The sequence below is a fragment of the Leopardus geoffroyi genome, chromosome B1 (assembly GCF_018350155.1).
Source record: "Leopardus geoffroyi isolate Oge1 chromosome B1, O.geoffroyi_Oge1_pat1.0, whole genome shotgun sequence".
NCBI classification, from domain to species: domain Eukaryota; kingdom Metazoa; phylum Chordata; class Mammalia; order Carnivora; family Felidae; genus Leopardus; species Leopardus geoffroyi.
This window is the reverse complement of record NC_059327.1, coordinates 116,968,321-116,994,165: the sequence shown is the minus strand read 5'-3', so window position 1 is coordinate 116,994,165 and position 25,845 is coordinate 116,968,321. Positions and strand designations below refer to the sequence as shown.

General features: G+C 36.3%; 2 protein-coding genes across 5 annotated transcripts in view; one reads left to right on the top strand and one right to left on the bottom strand.

Moving 5' to 3' along the window:
• ARHGEF38 (Rho guanine nucleotide exchange factor 38) overlaps nt 1-2,690 on the top strand; it is a 130,603-nt gene extending 127,913 nt beyond the window's left edge. The window contains exon 14 of the mRNA XM_045471190.1: nt 2,327-2,690. Within this exon, the coding sequence (XP_045327146.1) occupies nt 2,327-2,512 (186 nt within the window). The 3' untranslated portion in view covers nt 2,513-2,690. The remainder of the gene's footprint in view (nt 1-2,326) is intronic.
• INTS12 (integrator complex subunit 12) overlaps nt 1-25,845 on the bottom strand; it is a 41,536-nt gene that overhangs the window by 1,467 nt on the left and 14,224 nt on the right. For 2 of the 4 annotated variants that reach the window (XM_045471239.1, XM_045471258.1), the window contains exons 4-7: nt 25,510-25,697; nt 23,665-23,824; nt 19,068-19,214; nt 15,928-16,521 (exon numbers count right to left, since the gene is read on the bottom strand). In XM_045471239.1, coding sequence (XP_045327195.1) covers nt 15,937-16,521; nt 19,068-19,214; nt 23,665-23,824; nt 25,510-25,697 — 1,080 coding nt within the window. In that variant the 3' untranslated portion in view covers nt 15,928-15,936. Of the gene's footprint in view, nt 1-15,837; nt 16,522-19,067; nt 19,215-23,664; nt 23,825-25,509; nt 25,698-25,845 lie in introns of those variants that run through there. The other 2 variants (XM_045471268.1, XM_045471249.1) reach the window with 1 other exon arrangement.

The window sequence follows — 25,845 nt, the reverse complement described above, 5'->3', positions numbered from 1 at the left end:
AATATACTCTGCTCATCCTTCCTAGAACAAGAGTTTGGTTCCTAAAGTAGTATGAGAAATGGACCAAGCACTGGAGTTAGAAAATACAGTCCCAGCAGCACTGACTAACTCTATGACTAATGCATTGTACTACTCCAATTCACAGCTCACAGGGTTGTTGAGGGTGAAGCACATTTGACATGTAAACTCATGAGCGCTAGAAAAGATGGCGGTTATTGCTGCCAATCCATTGCTCAAGACCTTATAGCATCTTCCCTTTTGTTTTCTTCTTTAATTTTTAAATTACAAAATAATCCATGCCCAACAATCTGTCTTGTGTGTATCTTATATGATGCAAGGTGATCTCTTGTATATTCTTGTAGAATATCCAAGCCTTTCAACTCAACTTTTAAGTCAAATTAACATATATTTGAATTCCTACTGTGTACCATGATGTGGTCAGTAAAGTTCAAGTGTTCCTCTCTCTCTCTCTCTTTTTTAAGTAAGCTTTACACTCAACTGGGACTTGAACTCAACCCTGAGATCAAGAGTCACATGCTCTACTGACTAAGCCAACCAAGCACTCCATTAATGCTCCTCTCTTTGAAGTGGAGCTCATGCTGGAGTTGTTGAGATGATATAAAATCAATGATATCAAATCTTCATCAGAAGTTAAATAATAGTTCAACATCTACAAGAATAACTTATGCTGTTAACTATATAGTCCCCTCCCTACACTCCCCAGTCTCCTTTCCTGTTCAATGAAGTCATCTTATTTATCATTTTCTTTTAACATTGACTCTCAATTTTGAGAAAGTTAATCTGCTTGCCTTTCCCATATACTGTTTTCACATATTCCCTGTACTTTGAAATATGACATATCCACCCCTTTACCAACTTTGTCACCTACAGAAGGTTACCTCTTTCAAAAACTAGCTCACAATTAGTTAATACATCTCTCATGTGCGTAGGGTGTTTTTTGTTTGGTATGTGTGTACATTCTGTGGGGCACATTTTTCCCGAGCTGGGTTGTAAGTTCTCTGACAATATCTGGCACTTGATAGGCACTTAATAAATTTTGATTGAATAAATAAATAAAATGTTAGTCAATTGCTTAATTTTATGATGTAAATAAACATTTCTGTTATCAATCTTACAATTTTAGTGGAAAAGGACTAAACATGTAGGGGCTTCTTATGCATCTAATAATTCTGAAGTATTCTTTTGAGGTTAGAGAAAAAAATATTTAATGATTATTTTTATAGAGAGAGAGAAAGTGGGGGAGGAACAGAGAGAGATGGAATCCCAAGCAGGCTCTGCTCTGTCAGCACAGAGCTCAATGTGGGGCTTGAACCCATTAACCATGAGATCATGACCTGAACCAAAACCAAGAGTCGGACTTGCTTAACCGACTGAGCCACCCAGGTGCCCTAAGGTTAGAGAAAAATTCTTTTGACTGAAGCATATTTTATTAATTTCTTCTAGGCCACTTAAAATTATTTAAAAATTATAAATTTAATGCATTGTCATTATAAAGGCTTAGAATATAAAGAAACAAGTAAAAATGAAAATCACCTCTAATTCTACCAAAGAAACTAACAGTTTTAGACTTATACAACTGATTTTATATCCTTTTTCTTTTTTTTTTTGGCTTACTGTTTCATCATAAAGCATTTGCTCCATGCTATTAGTCTCAGAAAACAGCATTTTTAATGACTAAATTTACTTACTGTAAAGGTCACAAATTTCCTTAGTATAAAGGTACAGAATAGACTTAACTGTTCTCCTCTTACTGAACATTCAGTGCTACTTCCATTTCCCTCACTTTCACCTTACAAATGGGGATTGCAGTAATATTATTATATAAAAATCTCTGCTAATGTCTCTATTTCTGTAGAAGAGATTCTTAGAGCAATTACTGAATAAAAAAAAAAAGAATTAACATTAAAAAAAAAAATCTTTTAGGGGCCCCTGCTTGGCTTAGTCAGTAGAGCATGCGACTCTTGATCTCAGGGTCATGAGTTCAAACCCCATGTTGGGTGTGGAGCCTACTTAAATAAAAAAATTAAAAAAAATAAATAAAATAATCATTTAATAGAAGCTGGGAACTTGCCTTCAAGCATGGACAGTTTAGACTCCTCCCAAAAGAACAATAAGAATGCCTATTAAACTATTCTCATCTGGGTCAAGGTTTAGCAAAGTAAATCCATCAGAAGGAATTGGGGAATGTGACTTTGAAAAAAGAAGAACAGCATTCTTTCTAAAAGCTTGGAAATCTTTGTAATGTTTGTCTAAATATTTCTAAATATTGGTTCTACTTCCAATAATGGCATTTCCTTCTGTCTAGATTTTCTATGCAGTTCATGCTTTTCAAGCACGAAGTGACCATGAACTCAGCCTTCAGGAGTACCAAAGAGTCCACATACTTAGATTTTGTGACCTAAGTGGCAATAAAGAGTGGTGGTTGGCTGAAGTTCAAGGGCAGAAAGGATATGTGCCAGCTAACTACCTTGGGAAGATGACTTATGCTTAAGAAAAGAAGCCCTTGACTTCTGTTTTCTGGCAGGTTATTGATGGACTACCTCATAAAACTTACAAAATGTTGGTCTAGAAATCAAGAAACCTCCACACTACATGAACTGATACCGTATCAAGTTTTAAGGAAGACTGCTTCTTAACAAGATTATTTCAAAATGTATTTTGAAGAATAAATGTTGAGGGAAACAAACAGAAACAGCAAAACAAACAGCTAAAGCTCCAACTACCAACTACTTAAAAATGGAGATCTTTGAAAAGATAAATGTATCCTTTATCAGCATGAAAGGCTGGATCTAAGGATAAGATTTTTTTCAATGTATTGTATTATGTATTTTGCCTCAAATGTTTTTGTTTCTCTCATTCTCTTTTGTGTGTGTGTGCACATATACACTCACACACATGTAATTATATTCATTATATGGTTATGTACACTATGTGATATAGATTATACACTGTTATGCATAAACCAGGGAGTATACTAAATATACATAATAGGAATTAACAGCGGCTAGAAATCTTTGTTGTGGAACATCTCTTTACTGTAAGTTTTAAATGAAAAAAACCCTGAATGACCTTATAATATCTAACATTTACTGAATGCATACTAATGACAAAAATTGTTCTATATGTTTCTTATGTGGTAACTTATTTTTTAACCTTTATTGATTTTTGAGACAGAGAGACAGAGCATGAACGGGGGAGGTTCAGAGAGAGATGGAGACGCAGAATCTGAAATAGGCTCCAGGCTCTGAGCTGTCAGCACAGAGCCCGACGTGGGGCTCGAACTCACGGACTGTGAGATCATGACCTGAGCCGAAGTGGGACGTTTAACTGACTGAGCCACCCAGGTGCCCCATGTGGTAACTTATTTGATACTCACAACATTATGAAGAAACTGTGGCCCACATGGATGAAGTAATTTAGCCCAGGTACACTGCTAGTAAGGGCTGGGACTCACACCTAGGTCTGGTTCTGGGATCTACACTCCTAACCACTATGCTGTACCAACCCTCCAGGAGTATACATTTGCTGTCAGCAAAGCACTTAATGATGCACATAATGGACATTGATAAGGACCATTTTTCTCTCAGGTCATATTTAAGTATTGAGAAGTTTTTCAAAATCAAGGGCTAGGAAGATTTCCATGATATTAGTCTAGAGAAAATGACGTATCTACGTTTATTTTTTTTGTTTTGTTTTGCTTAAACATTTTTTAAAGTATAATTGTTTAAAAACGATGCTACATGATCACTAATGTTACTTGAATGAGGAAATATTTTTGGATCGCTCAATCATTTGGATGATGAATATGGAATGTGTGCTCCATTTTCTGAGCCAAGATGTAAATATTTTTAGTTGCCGATTGTACTTAGACAAAGAAGGCATTAAGGATAACATTTGCTGAAACACAATGTCCTGGGACACTGAACTTTCACTTGGGAATAGCTCAAAATTGTCCCCTAAGATTTCAGGATATTTTGTCAAGACATTTTATTGACTTGTTGATGCTCCTTTAGGACAATAAAAAGATTTAAAGTTTGACTTAGTGGTTTCCTTTAAACACCAACATAAAGTGGACTTTCATTTCCCACATAGAATGTGCTAATCATGACATTAAAGATTTAATTGTTACTTTGAAAGATTTGATCTCTAGAACGTATACTGTAACATACATTACTGAAGAATACAAATAACAAAATGAACAGTGATTTTCAGAGGGCTGTTTTAAGTATGCATATGACATGTACAACCATAGAAATTCATTAAGACATTTCCATGACAGAATAATTTGCATTTCATAATATTGTACCTGAAATACTTAATCTAAAGATAGTTTTATAAGGTTCTAATAGTAAGTTGTTTTTGCATAACTTTTCCTTCTTTTGAGTTTGGATACTAAAAGAAGATTCTCTTTTAGACATACAGAGACTTTTTATGTCCTTTAAATGGTGCTTTGTACCCAATGGTGAAAACATAATTCCAGTTTGCATAGGGCAAAACACAAGGAAATCCAAACTTGCTACTTGTGGTAACTATGAACATGCCCAACAACCATGTTGTTGTATAGGTGGGGAAACTATATCTAATGTATTTTTATATATGATATTTATACTTTTAATATATAAAAGTATATATATATTTAATATATAACTTAATATATATTAAATGCGTGTATTTAAATTAGCTGTGACTTCAATACTCCCCTTAAAATGAAGATTGATAGAAACAGCTCATATTTGCTGTTTTGGCTGAAATAAGTCACTAGATGTATAGAAGCTTTGTCTGCTTGTGTGGTCCTAGGTTGATGCCTCCTGTCTCACCTTTTTAGAAACCACACCACTAAAATCAGAGCTGCAGTTAGCTGCTGAGCAAGTGTAATGAAGCCATCTCCTGTAGTCCCTCACTATTGTAATGAACATACATTACTCTAAAACTATGTAGTTGCTATTTTAAAAATACACCTACATTTCATATGCCATTTAGGCTTTATTTTTTTAACGTTATACAATACCTTCATTTTCTTGATATGTTGTTAAGAATCAAGTAATTATAATTTTGAGGTCAGACATTATTTTGTTGAACATAGGGGAAATGAAACTCAGATAGTTATGATGTATGTAAGTCTTTAAGAAGTTAAAAAAGATAGCTCTAGGGAAGATGGCGGCGTAGGAGGACGCTGGGCTCACCGTGTGTCCTGCTGATCACTTAGATTCCACCTACACCTGCCTAAATAACCCAGAAAACCGCCAGAGGATTAGCAGAACGGAGTTGCCGGAGCCAAGCACAGACGAGAGGCCCAGGAAGAGGGTAGGAAGGGCGGCGAGGCGGTGCGCGCTCCACGGACTGGCGGGAGGGAGCCGGGGCTGAGGGGCGGCTCGCCAGCCAAGCAGGGCCCCCCAGTCTGGCTGGCAAAAGCGGAGGGGCCTAACGGAGTGTGTTCCGACAGCAACCGCGACTTAGCTTCTGGGAGGTCATAAGTTAACAGCTCTGCTCGGAAAGCGGGAAGGCTGGAGGACAAAGGGAGGGAGAGCTGCTGAGCCCCCGGACGACAGAGCTCAGCTTGGCGGGGAACAAAGGCGCTCTCCAGCGCCATCTCCCCCACCCACCCCCCAGCCAAAATCCCAAAGGGAACCAGTTCCTGCCAGGGAACTTGCTCGCTCCAAGCAAACACCCAACTCTGTGCTTCTGCGGAGCCAAACCGCCGGCAGCGGATCTGACTCCCTCCCGCTGCCACAGGGCCCCTCCTGAAGTGGATCACCTAAGGAGAAGCGAGCTAAGCCTGCCCCTCCTGCCCCCGTGCACCTTGCCTACCCACCCCAGCTAATACGCCAGATCCCCAGCATCACAAGCCTGGCAGTGTGCAAGTAGCCCAGACGGGCCACGCCACCCCACAGTGAATCCCGCCCCTAGGAGAGGGGAAGAGAAGGCACATACCAGTCTGACTGTGGCCCCAGCGGGGGGCTGAGGGCAGACATCAGGGCGGACTGCGGCCCCGCCCACCAACTCCAGTTATACACCACAGCACAGGGGAAGTGCCCTGCAGGTCCTCACCACTCCAGGGACTATCCAAAATGACCAAACGGAAGAATTCCCCTCAGAAGAATCTCCAGGAAATAACAACAGCTAATGAACTGATCAAAAAGGATTTAAATAATATAACAGAAAGTGAATTTAGAATAATAGTCATGGGGCGCCTGGGTGGCGCAGTCGGTTAAGCGTCCGACTTCAGCCAGGTCACGATCTCGCGGTCCGTGAGTTTGAGCCCCGCGTCGGGCTCTGGGCTGATGGCTCAGAGCCTGGAGCCTGTTTCGGATTCTGTGTCTCCCTCTCTCTCTGCCCCTCCCCCGTTCATGCTCTGTCTCTCTCTGTCCCAAAATTAAACAAACGTTAAAAAAAAATTTAAAAAAAAAAAAAAAGGATAATAGTCATAAAATTAATCGCTGGGCTTGAAAACAGTATAGAGGACGGCAGAGAATCTCTTGCTACAGAGATCAAGGGACTAAGGAACAGTCACGAGGAGCTGAAAAACGCTTTAAATGAAATGCAAAACAAAATGGAAACCACCACGGCTCGGATTGAAGAGGCAGAGGAGAGAATAGGTGAACTAGAAGATAAAGTTATGGAAAAAGAGGAAGCTGAGAGAAAGAGAGATAAAAAAATCCAGGAGTATGAGGGGAAAATTAGAGAACTAAGTGATACACTAAAAAGAAATAATATACGCATAATTGGTATCCCAGAGGAGGAAGAGAGAGGGAAAGGTGCTGAAGGGGTACTTGAAGAAATAATAGCTGAGAACTTCCCTGAACTGGGGAAGGAAAAAGGCATTGAAATCCAAGAGGCACAGGGAACTCCCTTCAGACGGAACTTGAATCGATCTTCTGCACGACATATCATAGTGAAACTGGCAAAATACAAGGATAAAGAGAAAATTCTGAAAGCAGCAAGGGGTAAACGTGCCCTCACATATAAAGGGAGACCTATAAGACTCGTGACTGATCTCTCTTTTGAAACTTGGCAGGCCAGAAAGAATTGGCACGAGATTTTCAGTGTGCTAGACAGAAAAAATATGCAGCCGAGAATCCTTTATCCAGCAAGTCTGTCATTTAGAATAGAAGGAGAGATAAAGGTCTTCCCAAACAAACAAAAACTGAAGGAATTTGTCACCACTAAACCAGCCCTACAAGAGATCCTAAGGGGGACCCTGTGAGACAAAGTACCAGAGACAACACTACAAGCATAAAACATACAGACATCACAATGACTCTAAACCCGTATCTTTCTATAATAACACTGAATGTAAATGGATTAAATGCACCAACCAAAAGACATAGGGTATCAGAATGGATAAAAAAACAAGACCCATCTATTTGCTGTCTACAAGAGACTCATTTTAGACCTGAGGACACCTTTAGATTGAGAGTGAGGGGATGGAGAACTATTTATCATGCTACTGGAAGCCAAAAGAAAGCTGGAGTAGCCATACTTATATCAGACAAACTAGACTTTAAATTAAAGGCTGTAACAAGAGACGAAGAAGGACATTATATAATAGTTACAGGGTCTATTCATCAGGAAGAGCTAACAATTATAAATGTCTATGTGCCGAATACCGGAGCCCCCAAATATATAAAACAACTACTCATAAACATAAGAAACCTTATTGATAAGAATGTGGTAATTGCAGGGGACTTTAACACCCCACTTACAGAAATGGATAGATCATCTAGACACACGGTCAATAAAGAAACAAGGGCCCTGAATGAGACATTGGATCAGATGGACTTGACAGATATATTTAGAACTCTGCATCCCAAAGCAACAGAATATACTTTCTTCTCGAGTGCACATGGAACATTCTCCAAGATAGATCATATACTGGGTCACAAAACAGCCCTTCATATGTTTACAAGAATTGAAATTATACCATGCATACTTTCAGACCACAATGCTATGAAGCTTGAAATCAACTACAGAAAAAAGTCTGGAAAACCTCCAAAAGCATGGAGGTTAAAGAACACCCTACTAACGAATGAGTGGGTCAACCAGGCAATTAGAGAAGAAATTAAAAAATATATGGAAACAAACGAAAATGAAAATACAACAATCCAAACGCTTTGGGATGCAGCGAAGGCAGTCCTGAGAGGAAAATACATTGCAATCCAGGCGTATCTGAAGAAACAAGAAAAATCCCAAATACAAAATCTAACAGCACACCTAAAGGAAATAGAAGCAGAGCAGCCAAGACACCCCAAACCCAGCAGAAGAAGAGAAATAATAAAGATCAGAGCAGAAATAAACAATATAGAGTCTAAAAAAACTGTAGAGCAGATCAACGAAACCAAGAGTTGGTTTTTTGAAAAAATAAACAAAATTGACAAACCTCTAGCCAGGCTTCTCAAAAAGAAAAGGGAGATGACCCAAATAGATAAAATCATGAATGAAAATGGAATTATTACAACCAATCCCTCAGAGATACAAACAATTATCAGGGAATACTATGAAAAATTATATGCCAACAAATTGGACAACCTGGAAGAAATGGACAAATTCCTGAACACCCACACTCTTCCAAAACTCAATCAGGAGGAAATAGAAAGCTTGAACAGACCCATAACCAGTGAAGAAATTGAATCGGTTATCAAAAATCTCCCAACAAATAAGAGTCCAGGACCAGATGGCTTCCCAGGGGAGTTCTACCAGACGTTTAAAGCAGAGATAATACCTATCCTTCTCAAGCTATTCCAAGAAATAGAAAGGGAAGGAAAACTTCCAGACTCATTCTATGAAGCCTGTATTACTTTGATTCCTAAACCAGACAGAGACCCAGTAAAAAAAGAGAACTACAGGCCAATATCCCTGATGAATATGGATGCAAAAATTCTCAATAAGATACTAGCAAATCGAATTCAACGGCATGTAAAAAGAATTATTCACCATGATCAAGTGGGATTCATTCCTGGGATGCAGGGCTGGTTCAACATTCGCAAATCAATCAACGTGATACATCACATTAACAAAAAAAAAGAGAAGAACCATATGATCCTGTCAATCGATGCAGAAAAGGCCTTTGACAAAATCCAGCACCCTTTCTTAATAAAAACCCTTGAGAAAGTCGGGATAGAAGGAACATACCTAAAGATCATAAAAGCCATTTATGAAAAGCCCACAGCTAACATCATCCTCAATGGGGAAAAACTGAGAGCTTTTTCCCTGAGATCAGGAACACGACAGGGATGCCCACTCTCACCGCTGTTGTTTAACATAGTGCTGGAAGTTCTAGCATCAGCAATCAGACAACAAAAGGAAATCAAAGGCATCAAAATTGGCAAAGATGAAATCAAGCTTTCGCTTTTTGCAGATGACATGATATTATACATGGAAAATCCGATAGACTCCACCAAAAGTCTGCTAGAATTGATACATGAATTCAGCAAAGTTGCAGGATACAAAATCAATGCACAGAAATCAGTTGCATTCTTATACACTAACAATGAAGCAACAGAAAGACAAATAAAGAAACTGATCCCATTCACAATTGCACCAAGAAGCATAAAATACCTAGGAATAAATCTAACCAAAGATGTAAAGGATCTGTATGCTGAAAACTATAGAAAGCTTATGAAGGTAATTGAAGAAGATTTAAAGAAATGGAAAGACATTCCCTGCTCATGCATTGGAAGAATAAATATTGTCAAAATGTCAATACTACCCAAAGCTATCTACACATTCAATGCAATCCCAATCAAAATTGCACCAGCATTCTTCTCGAAACTAGAACAAGCAATCCTAAAATTCATATGGAACCACAAAAGGTCCCGAATAGCCAAAGGAATTTTGAAAAAGAAGACCAAAGCAGGAGGCATCACAATCCCAGACTTTAGCCTCTACTACAAAGCTGTCATCATCAAGACAGCATGGTATTGGCACAAAAACAGACACATAGACCAATGGGATAGAATAGAAACCCCAGAACTAGACCCACAAACGTATGGCCAACTCATCTTTGACAAAGCAGGAAAGAACATCCGATGGAAAAAAGACAGCCTCTTTAACAAATGGTGCTGGGAGAACTGGACAGCAACATGCAGAAGGTTGAAACTAGACCATTTTCTGACACCATTCACAAAAATAAACTCAAAATGGATAAAGGACCTGAATGTGAGACAGGAAACCATCAAAACCTTAGAGGAGAAAGCAGGAAAAGACCTCTCTGACCTCAGCCGTAGCAATCTCTTACTCGACACATCCCCAAAGGCAAGGGAATTAAAAGCAAAAGTGAATTACTGGGACCTTATGAAGATAAAAAGCTTCGGCACAGCAAAGGAAACAACCAACAAAACTAAAAGGCAACCAACGGAATGGGAAAAGATATTTGCAAATGATCTATCAGATAAAGGGCTAGCATCCAAAATCTATAAAGAGCTCACCAAACTCCACACCCGAAAAACAAATAACCCAGTGAAGAAATGGGCAGAAAACATGAATAGACACTTCTCTAAAGAAGACATCCGGATGGCCAACAGGCACATGAAAAGATGTTCAGCGTCGCTCCTTATCAGGGAAATACAAATCAAAACCACACTCAGGTATCACCTCACGCCAGTCAGAGTGGCCAAAATGAACAAATCAGGAGACTATAGATGCTGGCGAGGATGTGGAGAAACGGGAACCCTCTTGCACTGTTGGTGGGAATGCAAATTGGTGCAGCTGCTCTGGAAAGCAGTGTGGAGGTTCCTCAGAAAATTAAAAATAGACCTACCCTATGACCCAGCAATAGCACTGCTAGGAATTTATCCAAGGGATACAGGAGTACTGATGCATAGGGGCACTTGTACCCCAATGTTCATAGCAGCACTCTCAACCATAGCCAAATTATGGAAAGAGCCTAAATGTCCATCAATTGATGAATGGATAAAGAAATTGTGGTTTATATACACAATGGAATACTACGTGGCAATGAGAAAAAATGAAATATGGCCTTTTGTAGCAACGTGGATGGAACTGGAGAGTGTGATGCTAAGTGAAATAAGCCATACAGAGAAAGACAGATACCATATGGTTTCACTCTTATGTGGATCCTGAGAAACTTGGCAGGAACCCATGGGGGAGGGGGAGGAAAAAAGAAAAAAAAAAAAAAAGAGAGGTTAGAGTGGGAGAGAGCCAAAGCATAAGAGACTGTTAAAAACTGAGAACAAACTGAGGGTTGATGGGGGGTGGGAGGGAGGAGAGGTGGGTGATGGGTATTGAGGAGGGCACCTTTTGGGATGAGCACTGGGTGTTGTATGGAAACCAATTTGACAATAAATTTCATATAATAATAAAAAAAAGAAGGTAAAAAAAAAGTTTAAAAAGATAAAACTATTGGTCACATCATTACAATTAAGGCATGAAGAAACAATTATTTCTTTGTATTTTAAATTTTAAATGTCATTGTAAAATATAGAATTCTCTGAAATGGGTATTTTTACCAAGAATGAAGGAGAAATTTCTGTGGCTGTTTTCCTTTGTAAAACAAATAAACAAGTGTATGTAAACATTTTATTTAGTATTTATTTTTAAATACAGATGTTCTAATATACATAATAATGTTCGGAATTATAAAAGATCCAGTAATACAAATTACCATGGGTACTTAAATCATGTGAAAAAGTCACAAAGCCACTATCCGAACATTCCTTGTACTTTAGAGAAATATTCTCTTTTGTTATTAGTATAAAACAATTCTATGAAGGTTAAGCTGTGCAGAAGAGATACAGCGCACATTGTTAATCATATAAATGCAGCACTGCATGAAATACTTTTGAGTGCTGATTTATTTCATATTTTGCCTGAAATATAATTTGGACTTTTAGAGATGGCTATTAACTGCCTGTCACTATTTGTGATGAATAGTTCAGATGATGTACAAAAATCAGTGTTTTTATTACTGAAATATGAAATTAAAAACTGCCCATAAGCTTCTTAGATTTTTGTCTACTGCAAAACTCTCAAAGCCATGTGAACAGAGATAAAATCTTTATATTCTAAGATGGTGGGGAAACTACTTTACTGAAATCCTGTTTGTCCTAACTATGGCTTCTTAAGGTACTCAGTGTAGTGCCCAATACTGAATACATCTAGCCCTCACAAAATTCAAGCCAAATTAAGCCTATAAATTTACATTATAGTTGATGAAGAAGTAATTAAATTTCATTGACTGGAAGGACACTCAACTTTACATTCTCTGGGGAAATTCTACTATTTATAGAATGTTACTATTTTTAAAGGCTAATTTTTTCTGTTACTTCCTTCTATACACTAAATTATATAAAAACTTCGTCATTAAATTATCTATTATCTATAAAATTATCCAATATAACGCATCTTCACACCAGGACCATTGGAATTCAACCTGCGTCTCTGAAGGCCAGCTACTTCTTTCCTGTTATTACACTCTTGATATAGGCAAGATTTGCTTCGGTTTTTCAGTAAAATAAGTCATCCGTTAGCATATAGCAGAATGAGTAGCTCTTGTTCAAAAATGTAGGGGATATATTCTTAGTCAAGTTTATCTTACAAGAAAACAATACTATGGTGTGCAAATGTATTTATGGCTTTCTCTAATTCTTTATATAATTTTTATGATTACTGTATTAATATATTTATTTTTATAAAATGATGTATTTCCTATACAACCTGTGATCATCACAGTATAATTAAATAATCTGTTACTAATAAACAGTACCATGACATCCTTGTTAGGTATCAGAATCAGAAACCTAACCTTAGAATGTTAGATGCCTTCCATTTTATCTCATTATCATCTATATTTTATAGAGGAGGAAACCAAAGATTACACAGCTCATATATGGAGGGACTGGGATTCAAAACCAGGTCTTCTGACTTTAAGCCAGTGTTCGTTTAGTGGTTTTTTTTGTTAAGTCACCAAAATCTAACAAAGCACAATGTGCATAAAGTGATATTGACCAAATTTCTACTAAAATATGATTTGAGCTTACAATCCTAAAAGCTTACTTTGGCTCACCTACTTATAGGTCTATTCATTCACTGGAATAATATTTATTGAGAATTACAGTGGGATGCTGTGCAATGGTGTGCTAATGGTGTGCAAACCAAACAAGATCTCTGTCCTCATCCAATTTAAAATCTAGTGGTGGTGGTGGGGAAACCTATGTGTAACAAAATAAATGATAAATACTATTAATATAAAGCTGGTGACTTTCATCACATGGTCAGTTAAAAAGCTTTGTAGCTCACTTAATGGTATGGAACTGATGAATGGATAAAGAAGATGTGGTTTATATATACAATGGAATATTACTTGGCAATGAGAAGGAATGAAATCATGCCATTTGTAGCAATGTGGATGGAACTGGAAGGTATGCTGAGTGAATTAAGTCAGAAAAGGACAGATATCATTTGTTTTCACTCATATGTGGTTCTTGAGAAACTTAACAGAAGACCATGGGGGAAGGGAAGGGGGAAAAAATAGTAACAGAGAGGGAAGGAGGCAAACCACAAGAGACTCTTAAATACAGGGAACGAACTGAGGGTGGATGGGGGGAGGTGGGGGAGAGGGGAAAATGCGTGATGGGGATTGAGGAGAGCACTTGTTGGGATGAGCACTGGATGTTATATGTAAGCCAGCTGGACAAATTATATTTAAAAAAATAAATAAAAGCATGACCTTTGGAAAAAAAAATGGTATGGAAAAAATCAGTCTAAGTTCTACCTGAAGAAAACTTTAATATAAAAATACCTGTAAGAAATATCAAACTGAATTATATACAGTACTAGATGTATGCATACTTACACATATGTACAGATTCCAAATATATATTTATGCACATACAACCTATACAAAGAGCCACGCTCAATGAAAACTAACTTCCTAAAAAGGCTTCTAACATCCTCTCTGAAATACTACAGAAATTAAAAGTTGCGTCTCTTCTCAACTCTTCCAGTACATGTGTTCTGGCTGTGATGGGATAAAATTTTCCCCTTCAAGTGCCAGTGTGCAAACTGTACATTACAGCTTTAAATTTTCATAGGTACTGCAGTCACACGAACTGTTAATTTGAGTTTAGCTTGTATCAGATCGTTTTGTCCAGTTTAGGTCAAACTAGCCCTGACCTATAAACAAATATGATGATTTTATGGGTTTTCCTTTTTTTTTTTTTTAGTCTTTTTGACCTTAATGGGGATTTGGGGCTCATGCCAAATTATGTTTAATCCACAGAAATCTGTTTCTCAAAACAGAAACATCTGTAGGCAGATTTTCAACATGTAAATAGATGTTTACTCCACATATAAGTAATGGGATTATCTCAATCTTGGATTCTATTTTACTATGAATAATTTAGTGCCATTATTTAAGGGTAGTTTAAAATAGTAGCTTTCCTTTTACTGTCACAGAAATCTCATATCAATATATTTTAGAAATTGTTAAGAAAAAGCTAGAGATTAAGGGACTGGGTTTGAGATTAGAGGTTTTAAAGATTTAGTAGCACATATCAAAGTTGAAGAAATAAGGCTGCTCATAGTCTAATGAATGAAGGAAATTTTGGACTTCCAGTTTCTGGATGAAATGAGGTATTCATGAAGTATGAAATGGCTGTTGAATTTTCCTGTGAGTAATAAACTGTTTCTCTGGGCCAGAAAGCCTCATATCTTCTGTCAAAAACTATATGTAAAACAACAGTAGGCTAATTTGTTAATTTACAAATAAGGGTACTGCTCAGACTCCCCACATTTTGTGATTTAACAATGTACACACACATCAAAATAATTTCAAGATTTAATCATGATATAGGAGCTTCTTTTATACAAAGGTAACTAAAATTGAAACGTTACAATACTTTTGGGCAATAGAAATAAAGCAGCCCTTTTTCTTTTCATGGTATAGAAAGAAACTACCAGCATGTAAGTAAGTCAGGAATTATTTTGGAGTGGATATTTTGCTCAAGAATTCTCAGGTGTGTGTATAATCAGGGTAAATCAAAACTCAACATTTATTAGGTACTAACTATGTGCAGATGTTAGACTGGCAATGTGAGGAAAAGTGGGCAATGGGAGAAAAATATTGCATTAAAAGGGCATGGGAGTTCACAATCTACAGAAGAGATACATCCCTAAATAATTATATGAAGTGATAAAAAAGGTATAATACAGAAATATGAGAAATCAGTTATGAAAAGTTAATTTTGAAAATGGGGAGATGAAATATTTGGGGTGAGAGGGAGAATCATGAAATGAGGCTGGGGACTAACAATGAATATCTGGAATATTGAGGGGAAAGTAGAAAACTTTATAATAAAGTGTCATTCCTGCCATCTTATAAGGCACCTAATTCAAAACCCTAATTCTTAGGGCTTTGCTAGAAGATGAACTATTCCTTTTTTTAAAAAATTCACATATACTACCAGTCTCTTGGGATTCTAGAAGTTCTCATCAAGAATTAATTACTTTGTGGTTTTTTTTTTTTTAGTTCATTTATTTATTTATTGAGAGAGAGAGAGAGAGAGAGACAAAGAACGAGTGTGAACAGGGAAGGGCAGAAAGAGGGAGAGACAGAATCTCAAGCAGGCTCCATGCTGTGATGGGGCTTGAACTCATGAACTGTGAGATCATGACCCTAAGTTGAGATCAAGAGTCGGATGCTCAACTGACTGAGCCACCCAGGAACCCAAAGAATTAATCATGCTAGTCAGTGTTTTCACACACTATGGAAACTTAAAAATGGTAAACAGATTTAAAATAAAAAGATTTCCAAATTTTGTTAAATAACATTTAGCATTTTAAGGTAAGAAATAATAGAAATTTCATTGTGAAAATTTTTATTAAATTATAGTATATTACAGTTTATGTCCTAATAATAAGATTTTAGGGTAATGTCAAATAAAAACCTACTTGGCCAGATTACTTCTTGAGTTTCTTCTGGGCAGCTTTCTTCTTGACCATCTGTAATCGCTTCATGGCATTGAGCTGTGATTCTTGTGAAGTTGGACCTTTAAGGGATGCTAAGGGAGAGCTGCTTGATTCTGAAGTGGTTTTGCTAGTGGTATTTCCACTGGACCCTGATGTCCCACTATTTCCATTCCCACTGAGTTGGCTGGTGCTTCCTGGAACTAAACTACTCGGACTAGGAAGACCCACTTTGCTAACATTGTCACAACTAACGGAGCGACTAAGGCCAGTTTTGCCCAAAGTTAGAGGTGGAGGTGGTTTCAAGGGTACAGTGGGTGCAGTGTTGTTATTGGAACCTATTTTGGAACCCATTCCACCTTTAGATGATGTCGCCAGACCAGTCAAACCCACAGGCTTCTGGTTAGTTGATGAGGTAGCTGGTTTCCCACTATTGTTTTGGGTTGTTGAACTCAACTTTGCTGTTGATGGACCAGCAGAAGAAGTTTTAGCTGCAAAAGCTGCCCATCCAGTTAGGCCACTAGTTACTGAAGAAGAAACACTGGTACTAGAAGAATTTCCTGAAATAGCCGTGGATGTCTAAAAAACAAGATAAATACTGCTTTAGAGCCAAGTATAATTAATACATAATGTAATATTCTTAAATATATAACAAGTTTAATTTTGGACTTTTTATACAGAAGTAATGGTTTGGGAAATTTAAATCACACCACCAAATTAAGTTCTTATGAAACTGATCTGAAAAAAAAAAACAACAACAAAAACCAAAAACCAAAAAACACAAACATTAAACTTATTCATAGTTAATGGATGCTACCACTTCCAAAGCAGAAATTCTGGGATGCCATATTCTTGTTCTAATAATTCTGAAAAAGAAACGCATGAAATTCCTTTTTGGGAATTGCTTTTAGATTCAGTTACAAGCTCTATCAGAAAAATCAGATTTAATGCTTTAACTTGTTTTTCACCTAAATAAAGTAATATCTAGCTCAGTAAAGCACCTTATTCTTTAGACTTTGCTCCAAATGGCTTGTGGATCATTTCAAAAACAGAATCCACTCTTAATGAATAAAAATGCTCATACCCAGGAAATTTAGACGATGTCTGAGATAAACAGATTTATTTGATAATTACTTATTGAGTAAATGTGTCAGATTCTGAATTCATTTTTTAAATAATTTTTTTAAGTTTATTTTTGTTTATTTTGAGAGAGAGCGAGCAAGTCGGGAAGGGACAGAGAGAGGGAATCAGAATCTTACGCAGGTTCCTCGCTATCCATACAAGAGCCTGCCGTGGGGCTCAAAGTCACAAACTGTAAGATCATGACGTGAGCCAAAGTCAAGAGTCAGACACTTAACCAACTGAGCCACCCAGGTGCCCTAGAATCTGTTTTTTTTTTTAAATGTTCCAATACCAATTTTGAGTAAATAGCTCCTGCATTGCAAAATATATACAGATTTGCAATGTTAGCTATTTGTAATTATACAGCTCTGGTGATATATTAAAAAGGTTTCATAACTTTATTTCCACAATTTGTTCAGGTTTCCATTGAAACTATCACATAAGAAGAGATCCCTGCTCTGTATAAAGGATTTTATTAACTGCCTCAAGAGCTGCACAGTGACATTTAGGCAGGTCTGACTCACTCCCAGATGAACTTCTTAAAAATTTAACACCTTAGTTTCTCTAATTAACTTCACTGGCCAATCAAAAGCTAACAGTGATACCAGCGTCACTATATAAATAAATATTGCTCTCATTCACACGAGGACAAATTTTTTTCACCTTCACACTGGGCAAAAATGTACTTTGTTCAAATTAATTATAAACTGAACTTCTCACCAGCATGCTCTCTACCTTTATATTCTTAAGAAGAGTCACAAAAGTGTTAAATTTATTACAGGCAAAAGATTAAGTCTTACAAACACTAATTTACTTATCAATATGGTAATTACCATGCCTAAAATATATGCTGTTATACTTTAAACCTGAACTCTGGGAGAGTTGGTAAAAAACATTTTTACTTCTTACAAGGTAGCCTTCAATGCCACCTGCATGTGAACATTTTTAACCCATGTGACAAGTAATCAGAATAGAGTGCTGAGATATTTGTAAGAGGAAAAGCCCAGATTTTTGTTCACGTTCTCTGAAAAACAATAGGATTTTTTCACATTATCCATTACACAGTAACTTTCTCGTAAGATTATCCAGAGAAGATAAACCACACGTAAATTACAAATTCCTAGAGGAATGCACACAGGTAATGAGAAAAAGTTAGTAAAGAAAGCAAAAGGACACAAGTGTGGTAAACTTAATCTTCAGTTATGAAAAAATCTAATTTTTTCCTTTTCTATTAAACACAAAACTGTTTGCCATATGGCTAAATGATCTTTCAACAAACATCACAAAAGAAAACCCATCTGAAGTAATTAAAAAGACCAACACTTATGAAGTACAAACAGAAAGCAAGTTCTGTGTTCATAGCATTTTAGTTTAATGGCTTGCTGTTACTGGTATTGCTTTTCCACAGAATGACAGATGGCTTATAATACTATCAGGACAAGCAAAAGTAAAAACAACACCAATAATCCAGACCAAGTAATTTCTTAGTCTTTCAGTAAAGAAAATAAATTTCTCAACTATTCCTCAATTTTTACTGTAAGTAAAAACTACCCATTATCTTAGTTAGAAAGCCATTTGCTTTTTAATATGTGAATGGAACCATTTTTTTTCCATAGTAAAAAATGTATTAACTTTTATCATAAAAATACCAAAACCTTTAAATCAGAATCAACATGACAGCCAAGGCCTTAACTTATTTGCCATAAAACGATTTCATGTTGGATTTTTTTTTTTCAACTGTTTATTTATTTCTGAGAGAGAGAGAGAGAGAGAGTGAGCGGGGGAAGGGCAGAGGGAGGGGGAGACAGAATCTGAAGGAGAGCCAGGCTCTGAGCTGTCAGCACAGAGCCTGATGCGGGGCTCAAACCCATAAACCCTGAGATCATGATCTGAGCCGAAGACAGATGCTCAGCCAACTGAGTCACCCAGGCGTCCCTCAAGTAAGTATTTTTTAGTCAATTAAATTAAAATCCAATCTTAGAAAAAAATGGAATGTACTGTACCTTGACCTCTGTTCTCTTAAATGCTAGAAAAGTTGTCTCTTGTTTGAGTTTAGTTTCTGGTTTCTTAACCAATGGATCTTTGACAGCTGGAGCTACAGAAACAACTGTGGGGGCTGGTTTCTGGGGTGGTTTCTGAGTTTTTTGAGCCTGTAAAAAATTGGTGGATTAAATTAGATACAAAATATTAACTGAATGCACACACACAAAAAAAAGACTAAAAATCTGTCACAGGACTCCTCATTGAATGGAAGTATAGTTGAACATTTACAAAATATTGTGGTGACATTGAAAATACAGATTCTTGGACAAATTATTTTTTATCATCATCCTATGAATGGTTTTATATGTTTTATTCATTTCTAAACAGTAAAGATAATATTAAGCCTTAGAAATCATGCAGATGAGGGCTGATTAAATACCATTTTAACAAGGCAAAACAAATTGTTTCTTTAAAAAAAGAAAATCACAAACTATTTGTAACCAGTTAGCTTCACTTGTAATGAAGGGTATTTATCTATTACAGTTGGTCAATAAGACTTAGAAGAGTGTTTTTCTTGATATTCAGATACATGTCTCTAAGTAACTGAGGGTGAGTTGAAAGGTACTTTGAAGCAATTATGCAGTTTTAAATATAGAAAATACAGAATGTGGATAAAGAACTATTGTTGATAAATAAGTATCTTTCTGAAGTTTTTCCACACTGCAGAACTAAGCATATTAAACTCTTTGAGAAAGTTCACAAATACAACTTTCTATGTTATCAAAGATGAATCTATACTCCCCATTCCTTTATAAGCATTTTTGGTTTTTATTTTGACCAATAATTGATTTTTTCCTTTTTTTTTTGTAACTTGGTATTTTATTACATTCTCTTCCAAATAAAGTGGGTTATGAAGATGATATATGTTATGTAAGAGTCTAGTACAGTGTCTGGCACATGTTGACTGCTGACAGTCATAGTTAATTAGACAACTGAATCTGGAAGAACCCATGCATCCTGGATGGGGAAAGATGCTCTGAGCCAGTCCATTGTCTTTGACAATCCTAAAAAGATCATGTGGGACTATATCAGGAAATTTATAAATAGTCCGTTCCCATTTCTGGAAATTGGAATGCAGCCTGTTTTGTCTGGGCATTCTTGTGTAATCTTCTCGTGTTATGGTTTACCATATGATTTTGATCCTTAAGTTTCAATTCATCCCATTTTTTAATATTACATGCTTTCCATATGAAAGTGTACCTACTTTCAAACATCACTTATAAAGCAACATTCAGATCAAGGATGCTAGAAGACTACCTGTGGTAAAATATCTCAACTAGCAGTAAAGAAGGGCCATATTATCCTCTATTACAAAACCATGTTATGAGAATGCAGCCCTCAGAGTAAATAAAAAATACATGGTTCCATAACCATGGCTTTCATGCTTACATTTCTTTCAACCCACATCTTCCAGAGGTTAAACTCTGAAGACTGACCTAACTTGTATGCATTAGCAGATGAAGATTCATTATAATGCGGCCAAGAAAAGGCCTCTACATAGAAGATCATGTTTGGATCTTCTGGTTCCTCTATATCACCTAGCCATCTTAGAAGTTGAGTAAGAAACACCCAAAGCCCTTGGTCCTTTGATGGTAAATACTAGTTTTGGGAACTAGGATATTATCACTAACTTGGTGCTGCTCAACAAGGTACTATAATTTTTCATTGGGTGACTGCTTCACACATTGCAGAATGTATGAAATTCCCCACCCGGGACAATAATTGCCAGTATGGCAGCAATCAAAAACACCATGTATTGCTAAATGCTGCTGAGTAGGTGTGTTACTACCCTAGATTGAAAACCAATTCAGTAAGTCATATGAATCTCCAACATAGCACTGGGGCAAAACCCATTACGTGGTAAAGAGAACATTATAGAACTGAAGAACGATCTTGGAGCCTGCCACACACTATCACAACATTCTTAACTAGGTCTTCCTATAATAATGTGTACTGCGGAACCTGCCCTAGTTGGAGAAATTAGTGTGAGGAGAATGGGGATATAAGATGCTATTTATAGTATCTCTAAAATTCCTTGGAGCAATAACCAATGCACGTATCGGAACCTCACTGAAAGCAATTATAGTTAGAATGACTAGGTGTAGCACCCACACTATTTCCAAATTCCTTTCTCTCATTATTTTGTGTTTATTGGATCCTGATCTTTAGGCTCACTTCAGATCATGGCTTTTGGTATTTCTCCAAGTCTATTCTTAGTGAATTCTAATCATGTTTTAACATTAGTTATGGCTCTCCATTCAGTACTTTAACCGTTGGACATATGGACTAAAGTTACTATTTCTGGTACTAACCCACATTTCCTCCATTTTACATACCTTAAACTGAGAACAACAGAATGTAGCACATGTCTAGTCCTGAGCTCTGCTCTGGTGCTGTGCCAATGAATGAGACATGGTCTTACTGATCAAATTGATTACACATTTAATTTGTAAAGCAGATAAAGAATAAAGGATACCTGAGATGAAGAAAAGCGGAGAATGGAACAGGAAAGCTCACCACATAATCAGGGAATGATACATTTAGTCTGGCATGGCCAGAGTGTACGGGTGTATACAGTGAAGTGGTGGGAGAAAGGAATACAAAGACAGACTTGGGTCAAAGAGAGAAGGTCTGTAAATTCCCCCTAATGTGTATAATCTCATTATATAAGTAATTGAGAGCCATTGGGCATATTTAAGTAGATAAAATTAGATAAGTACTTTAGAAGAATAATTCTAATTGTTTTAACTGAAGTGAATAAAGTGGATTGAAAGGAAGCGAGGAGCCTCCTCAAGAGGCCAAAGCAACAGACAAGAAGTGAGGGATTTGTGGAACAAGGTAATAATGGGCAAAATGAACAGAGTCAAGAAATGGATAAGAGGAAGAACCAGCAAATTTGGTGAACAAAGTAATATAGAATTAAGAGAGGCATCAAGGATAATGTTTTCTCATTCAGGCAACTGGGGGAAAAACTGAGTGGAGAAGAAAATTTCAATTTTAAAGATGTTAAACTTAAAGTTACTGTAGGATATCGGGTCAGCTGCCGAAATTCATTCCAGAAACAGGGTCAGAACCATAAACATACATTTGGTGCAAACTAAGTCATATAAAATGGAGGAGAAAATACTTTGAGAGTAGTGTTAACTTACTTGAGACTTTACAATAAAATAACAGTAAAAAAAAACCTTTGAAAGTATACTAAAGAAAGACATTATGGTCACAAATTATTTATTTTTACTATTATCAATTCTTAGTGACTACTTCTGTCAGTGCCCTGGAATGCACTATATTGCTCACCCATAATCATTTGGTTGAGGTCCTGGAAGACTAGTTTAAACAATAAACTAAATAAAAATCAGACTAAGAAAAATTATGCCTTGCCACAGAAAATCCCTGTTACAAACTGAAAGTATAACATACTAGTGAGATTAATAGGAAATAACAACATTTCATATTATATATATATTTAATGTTTATTTTTTGAGACAGAGAAAAAGGCAGAGCTGAGTGGTGAGGGTCAGAGAGAGGGAGACACAGAATCTGAAGCAGGCTCCAGGCTCCAAGCTGTGAGCACAGAGCCTGACGCAGGATTTGAACCCACAAACTGTGAGATCATGACCTGAGCGGAAGTCAGACACTCAACCGACTGAACCACCCAGGTGCCCCAAACATTTCCTATTTCTGATTTAACTGACTGAAAAGCAAAATAGGTATCCTGAATTTTTACTTTTAACTAAATATTCCTAACTTTAAAAAAGATACATTTGACCAGAAAAGTCTATGTAGAAATTTATTTGGTTAACAGACATGAAAATTCTTCTATCAAGAATCCCTACTCTAAGGGAAGGAAGAACAGGAGAAGCAAATAAGTCACTGGATTTCTTTAAAGGAAAATGAAGTTCACTGATCTATTTTTTAAATGAATAAAAGTTACAGTGCTATCCAATATAACAAATGGGAATGCATTTCAGATCATGTTAAAGGCAGTTATGTTAGTGAGCAGTAGAAAGAGAAAGCACATTGGGAAAATGAGATAAATGGTCACTCAAAGACAATGAGAAGGAAAAGACAGAAGAACAGAGAAACACACATGGAAAGACACAGATGCATATACAAATAATGTCTCTGTAAACAGCTTGTCAGTTTGATGGTTTCAGCCACTCAGGAACAGACATTTTCAAAATGTCCTTACCAGACTCACCAAAGACCAGGGCTTTATATTTCACCATTTCCCACAGTGGTTTGTAGTATTTCTAAATGTTTGTAAATACACTGACATACTAGTAACAAACATTAATATTTTGTGAGTCTCTAATCTTGTTTATCTATAATAGAATAAGCTAAAAGCTGAACAGAGAAAAATGGATATAACATGGTCTAAGAGTTTAGGCAAAGATACATAAATCATACATATACACTATACATACAAACACTCAAATAAACAGTATTTGTAATTTTTTTTCAACTAACTTAAAGGTTCAAATGTTTATTTTGAAAAGCAATTATCAGCAAAAAAATGAGAGACCATTTAAAATAGAGAAAAAAAAAGATTCTTACCATTCTTTTCATTTGTCTGGTACATCGGGCACAATACCACACAAGGCGAGGGTCATTCACTTCCTTGTCTGTCACCTGAGGCTTATGGCAGTCTTGGTGGTAGAGATTATGGCACTCCTGACATTCTACTAATTGATTTCCAGATGCCACCGTCATTTGCCTAAGAAAATAACCATTAAACACTGCACTTATTTGAATGCAACAATTTAAAGCCATTTTAGGGTTGATTTTATAAATGTGATTTATTAAAGAAGGTGAACACCAAACAAGAAAATAATAAGCTCTAACATGTAGCCTGCACATGTTAGAGTTTTTAAAGCTTGTGCTCAACTATGAATACGAGGTGCCTCAGTAACTGAATTTGGCTATATTCTCTTTGCCATTTCACATTGTAATTTTTTTCTTCTTCCCAGAAAGTAGACTTTGGCTAGTTGTCCAACAGTCTCATAATATTTTCTCTATACTTCTATTATATTCCTTTATATTTGTTACCTACATGCTGTTCTTTCTTCTTCATTAACATACAAGTTCATTAAAAATAAGTTGTCTATATATTTAAATTGATTTATATATAAAGGTGGAAATAGGACCCAATTATCTACAGTGTTTAGCATATTGCTGTGCAAATATGGGTGTTCAATAAATACATGTGTTATCAGCTGAATAGGACGTGTATCAATAAAATATAAATTCTAGGGCGCCTGGGTGGCTGACTCTTGATTTCGGTTCAAGTCATGTTCTTGTGGTTTGTCATATCAAGTCCTGTGTCAGGGTCTGTGCTGACAGTGTGGAGCCTGCTTGGAATTCTCTCTCACCTTCTCTCTGTCCCTCCCCCACTCTCTCTCTCAAAATAAATAAATACTTATATTTATACATATACATATACATATATATATATGAATTCCAACAGCTCAAAAAGCAATCACCACAGACTTAGACTATCATAAGAACTCTCCAAATGGAAGGTTACAGTTACTAGTTCTCTTTCCATTATTACTATACCATTTATTTCTTATTTAAAAGTGATAAACTTTATGGTAGATGAAGGTTGAAATAAATATATGTGAAAACAATGAAGCTGTAACAAATGTTTCTATTCAGAAATACATTAACTCATTCTCTACAAGGCTCACAAAAACTTAGTTATTTACTCAGTTCCAATGCACCAGAATCTAACATTTTCATGAAGAAAACAGCAACAAAGATGGTAATCTTTTCTGTTGTGCTAGGCAGTAAAAACCATTAACAATTAAAAATATAGCCCTTTGCAACAAGGAGTTTCAAATTCAGTTATTCAGATTTCTACAGTGCATTTTCTAATAAGCGAAATTATTCATGTTTTTATAATTATGTATCCATGTTTTAAAACAACACTCAGAATAATCTACGTGATTCATTTACTTCTTTTCCATTATTTCTAGGAAATGATTTATGGTGTTTAGAAAATGATGTATAACAGCCTATTTTATAAGTACTATCAACAACTCAGAAGGAAAAATAAAGCAACACAGACTTCTTAAAAAGAACAGAAATAATTGACTCTGCTAAATACTCTTCATCACTAAAGAATAACAATAATTGGTTTCCCTCTAGAACCCAAGAATGCAGAAAATGCTGCTATGACATAATAGATTAAAGATGCCACAGTAAGAAAGATAAAATATTTAATAGTTTTCAAGATGTTAAATTGTTATATGGGGCAGTTCACAGAGAATAATTTACTCATCTATCTACTACCCACCACCAAATAATAAAAACAAAAGAAAAACACCCAACAATTGGTCTGATTTTTTTTTTTCTTTTTGTTTGTTCTTCATGAAAACAAAAGAACCTGTGAAAACTTACCTACAAACAACACAGGCCAATCCCATCTCCATGGCAAAATCATCAGCACTGGTCTCCTCAAAACTGGAAAGGTCAGCCATAGCTAAATCCTTGCTAGTTTGGACAGTAATAGGAGAGGACCGTGTCTCTGGTTTCTCCAATCTAGGTTTCTTTGGAATATCAACTCCTTCAGTGATGTCTGATTTCATCTATAAAAAGCACCCAATTAGTAAGTAACATGTTAGAATAAACTTTAAATCACTGAAATGGGTAAGATAGACACTGCACAATGACCAAATCCACTTGATAGATATTTTGACATAGATAGTTAGGGGCAGATATAAACACTAAAGATCT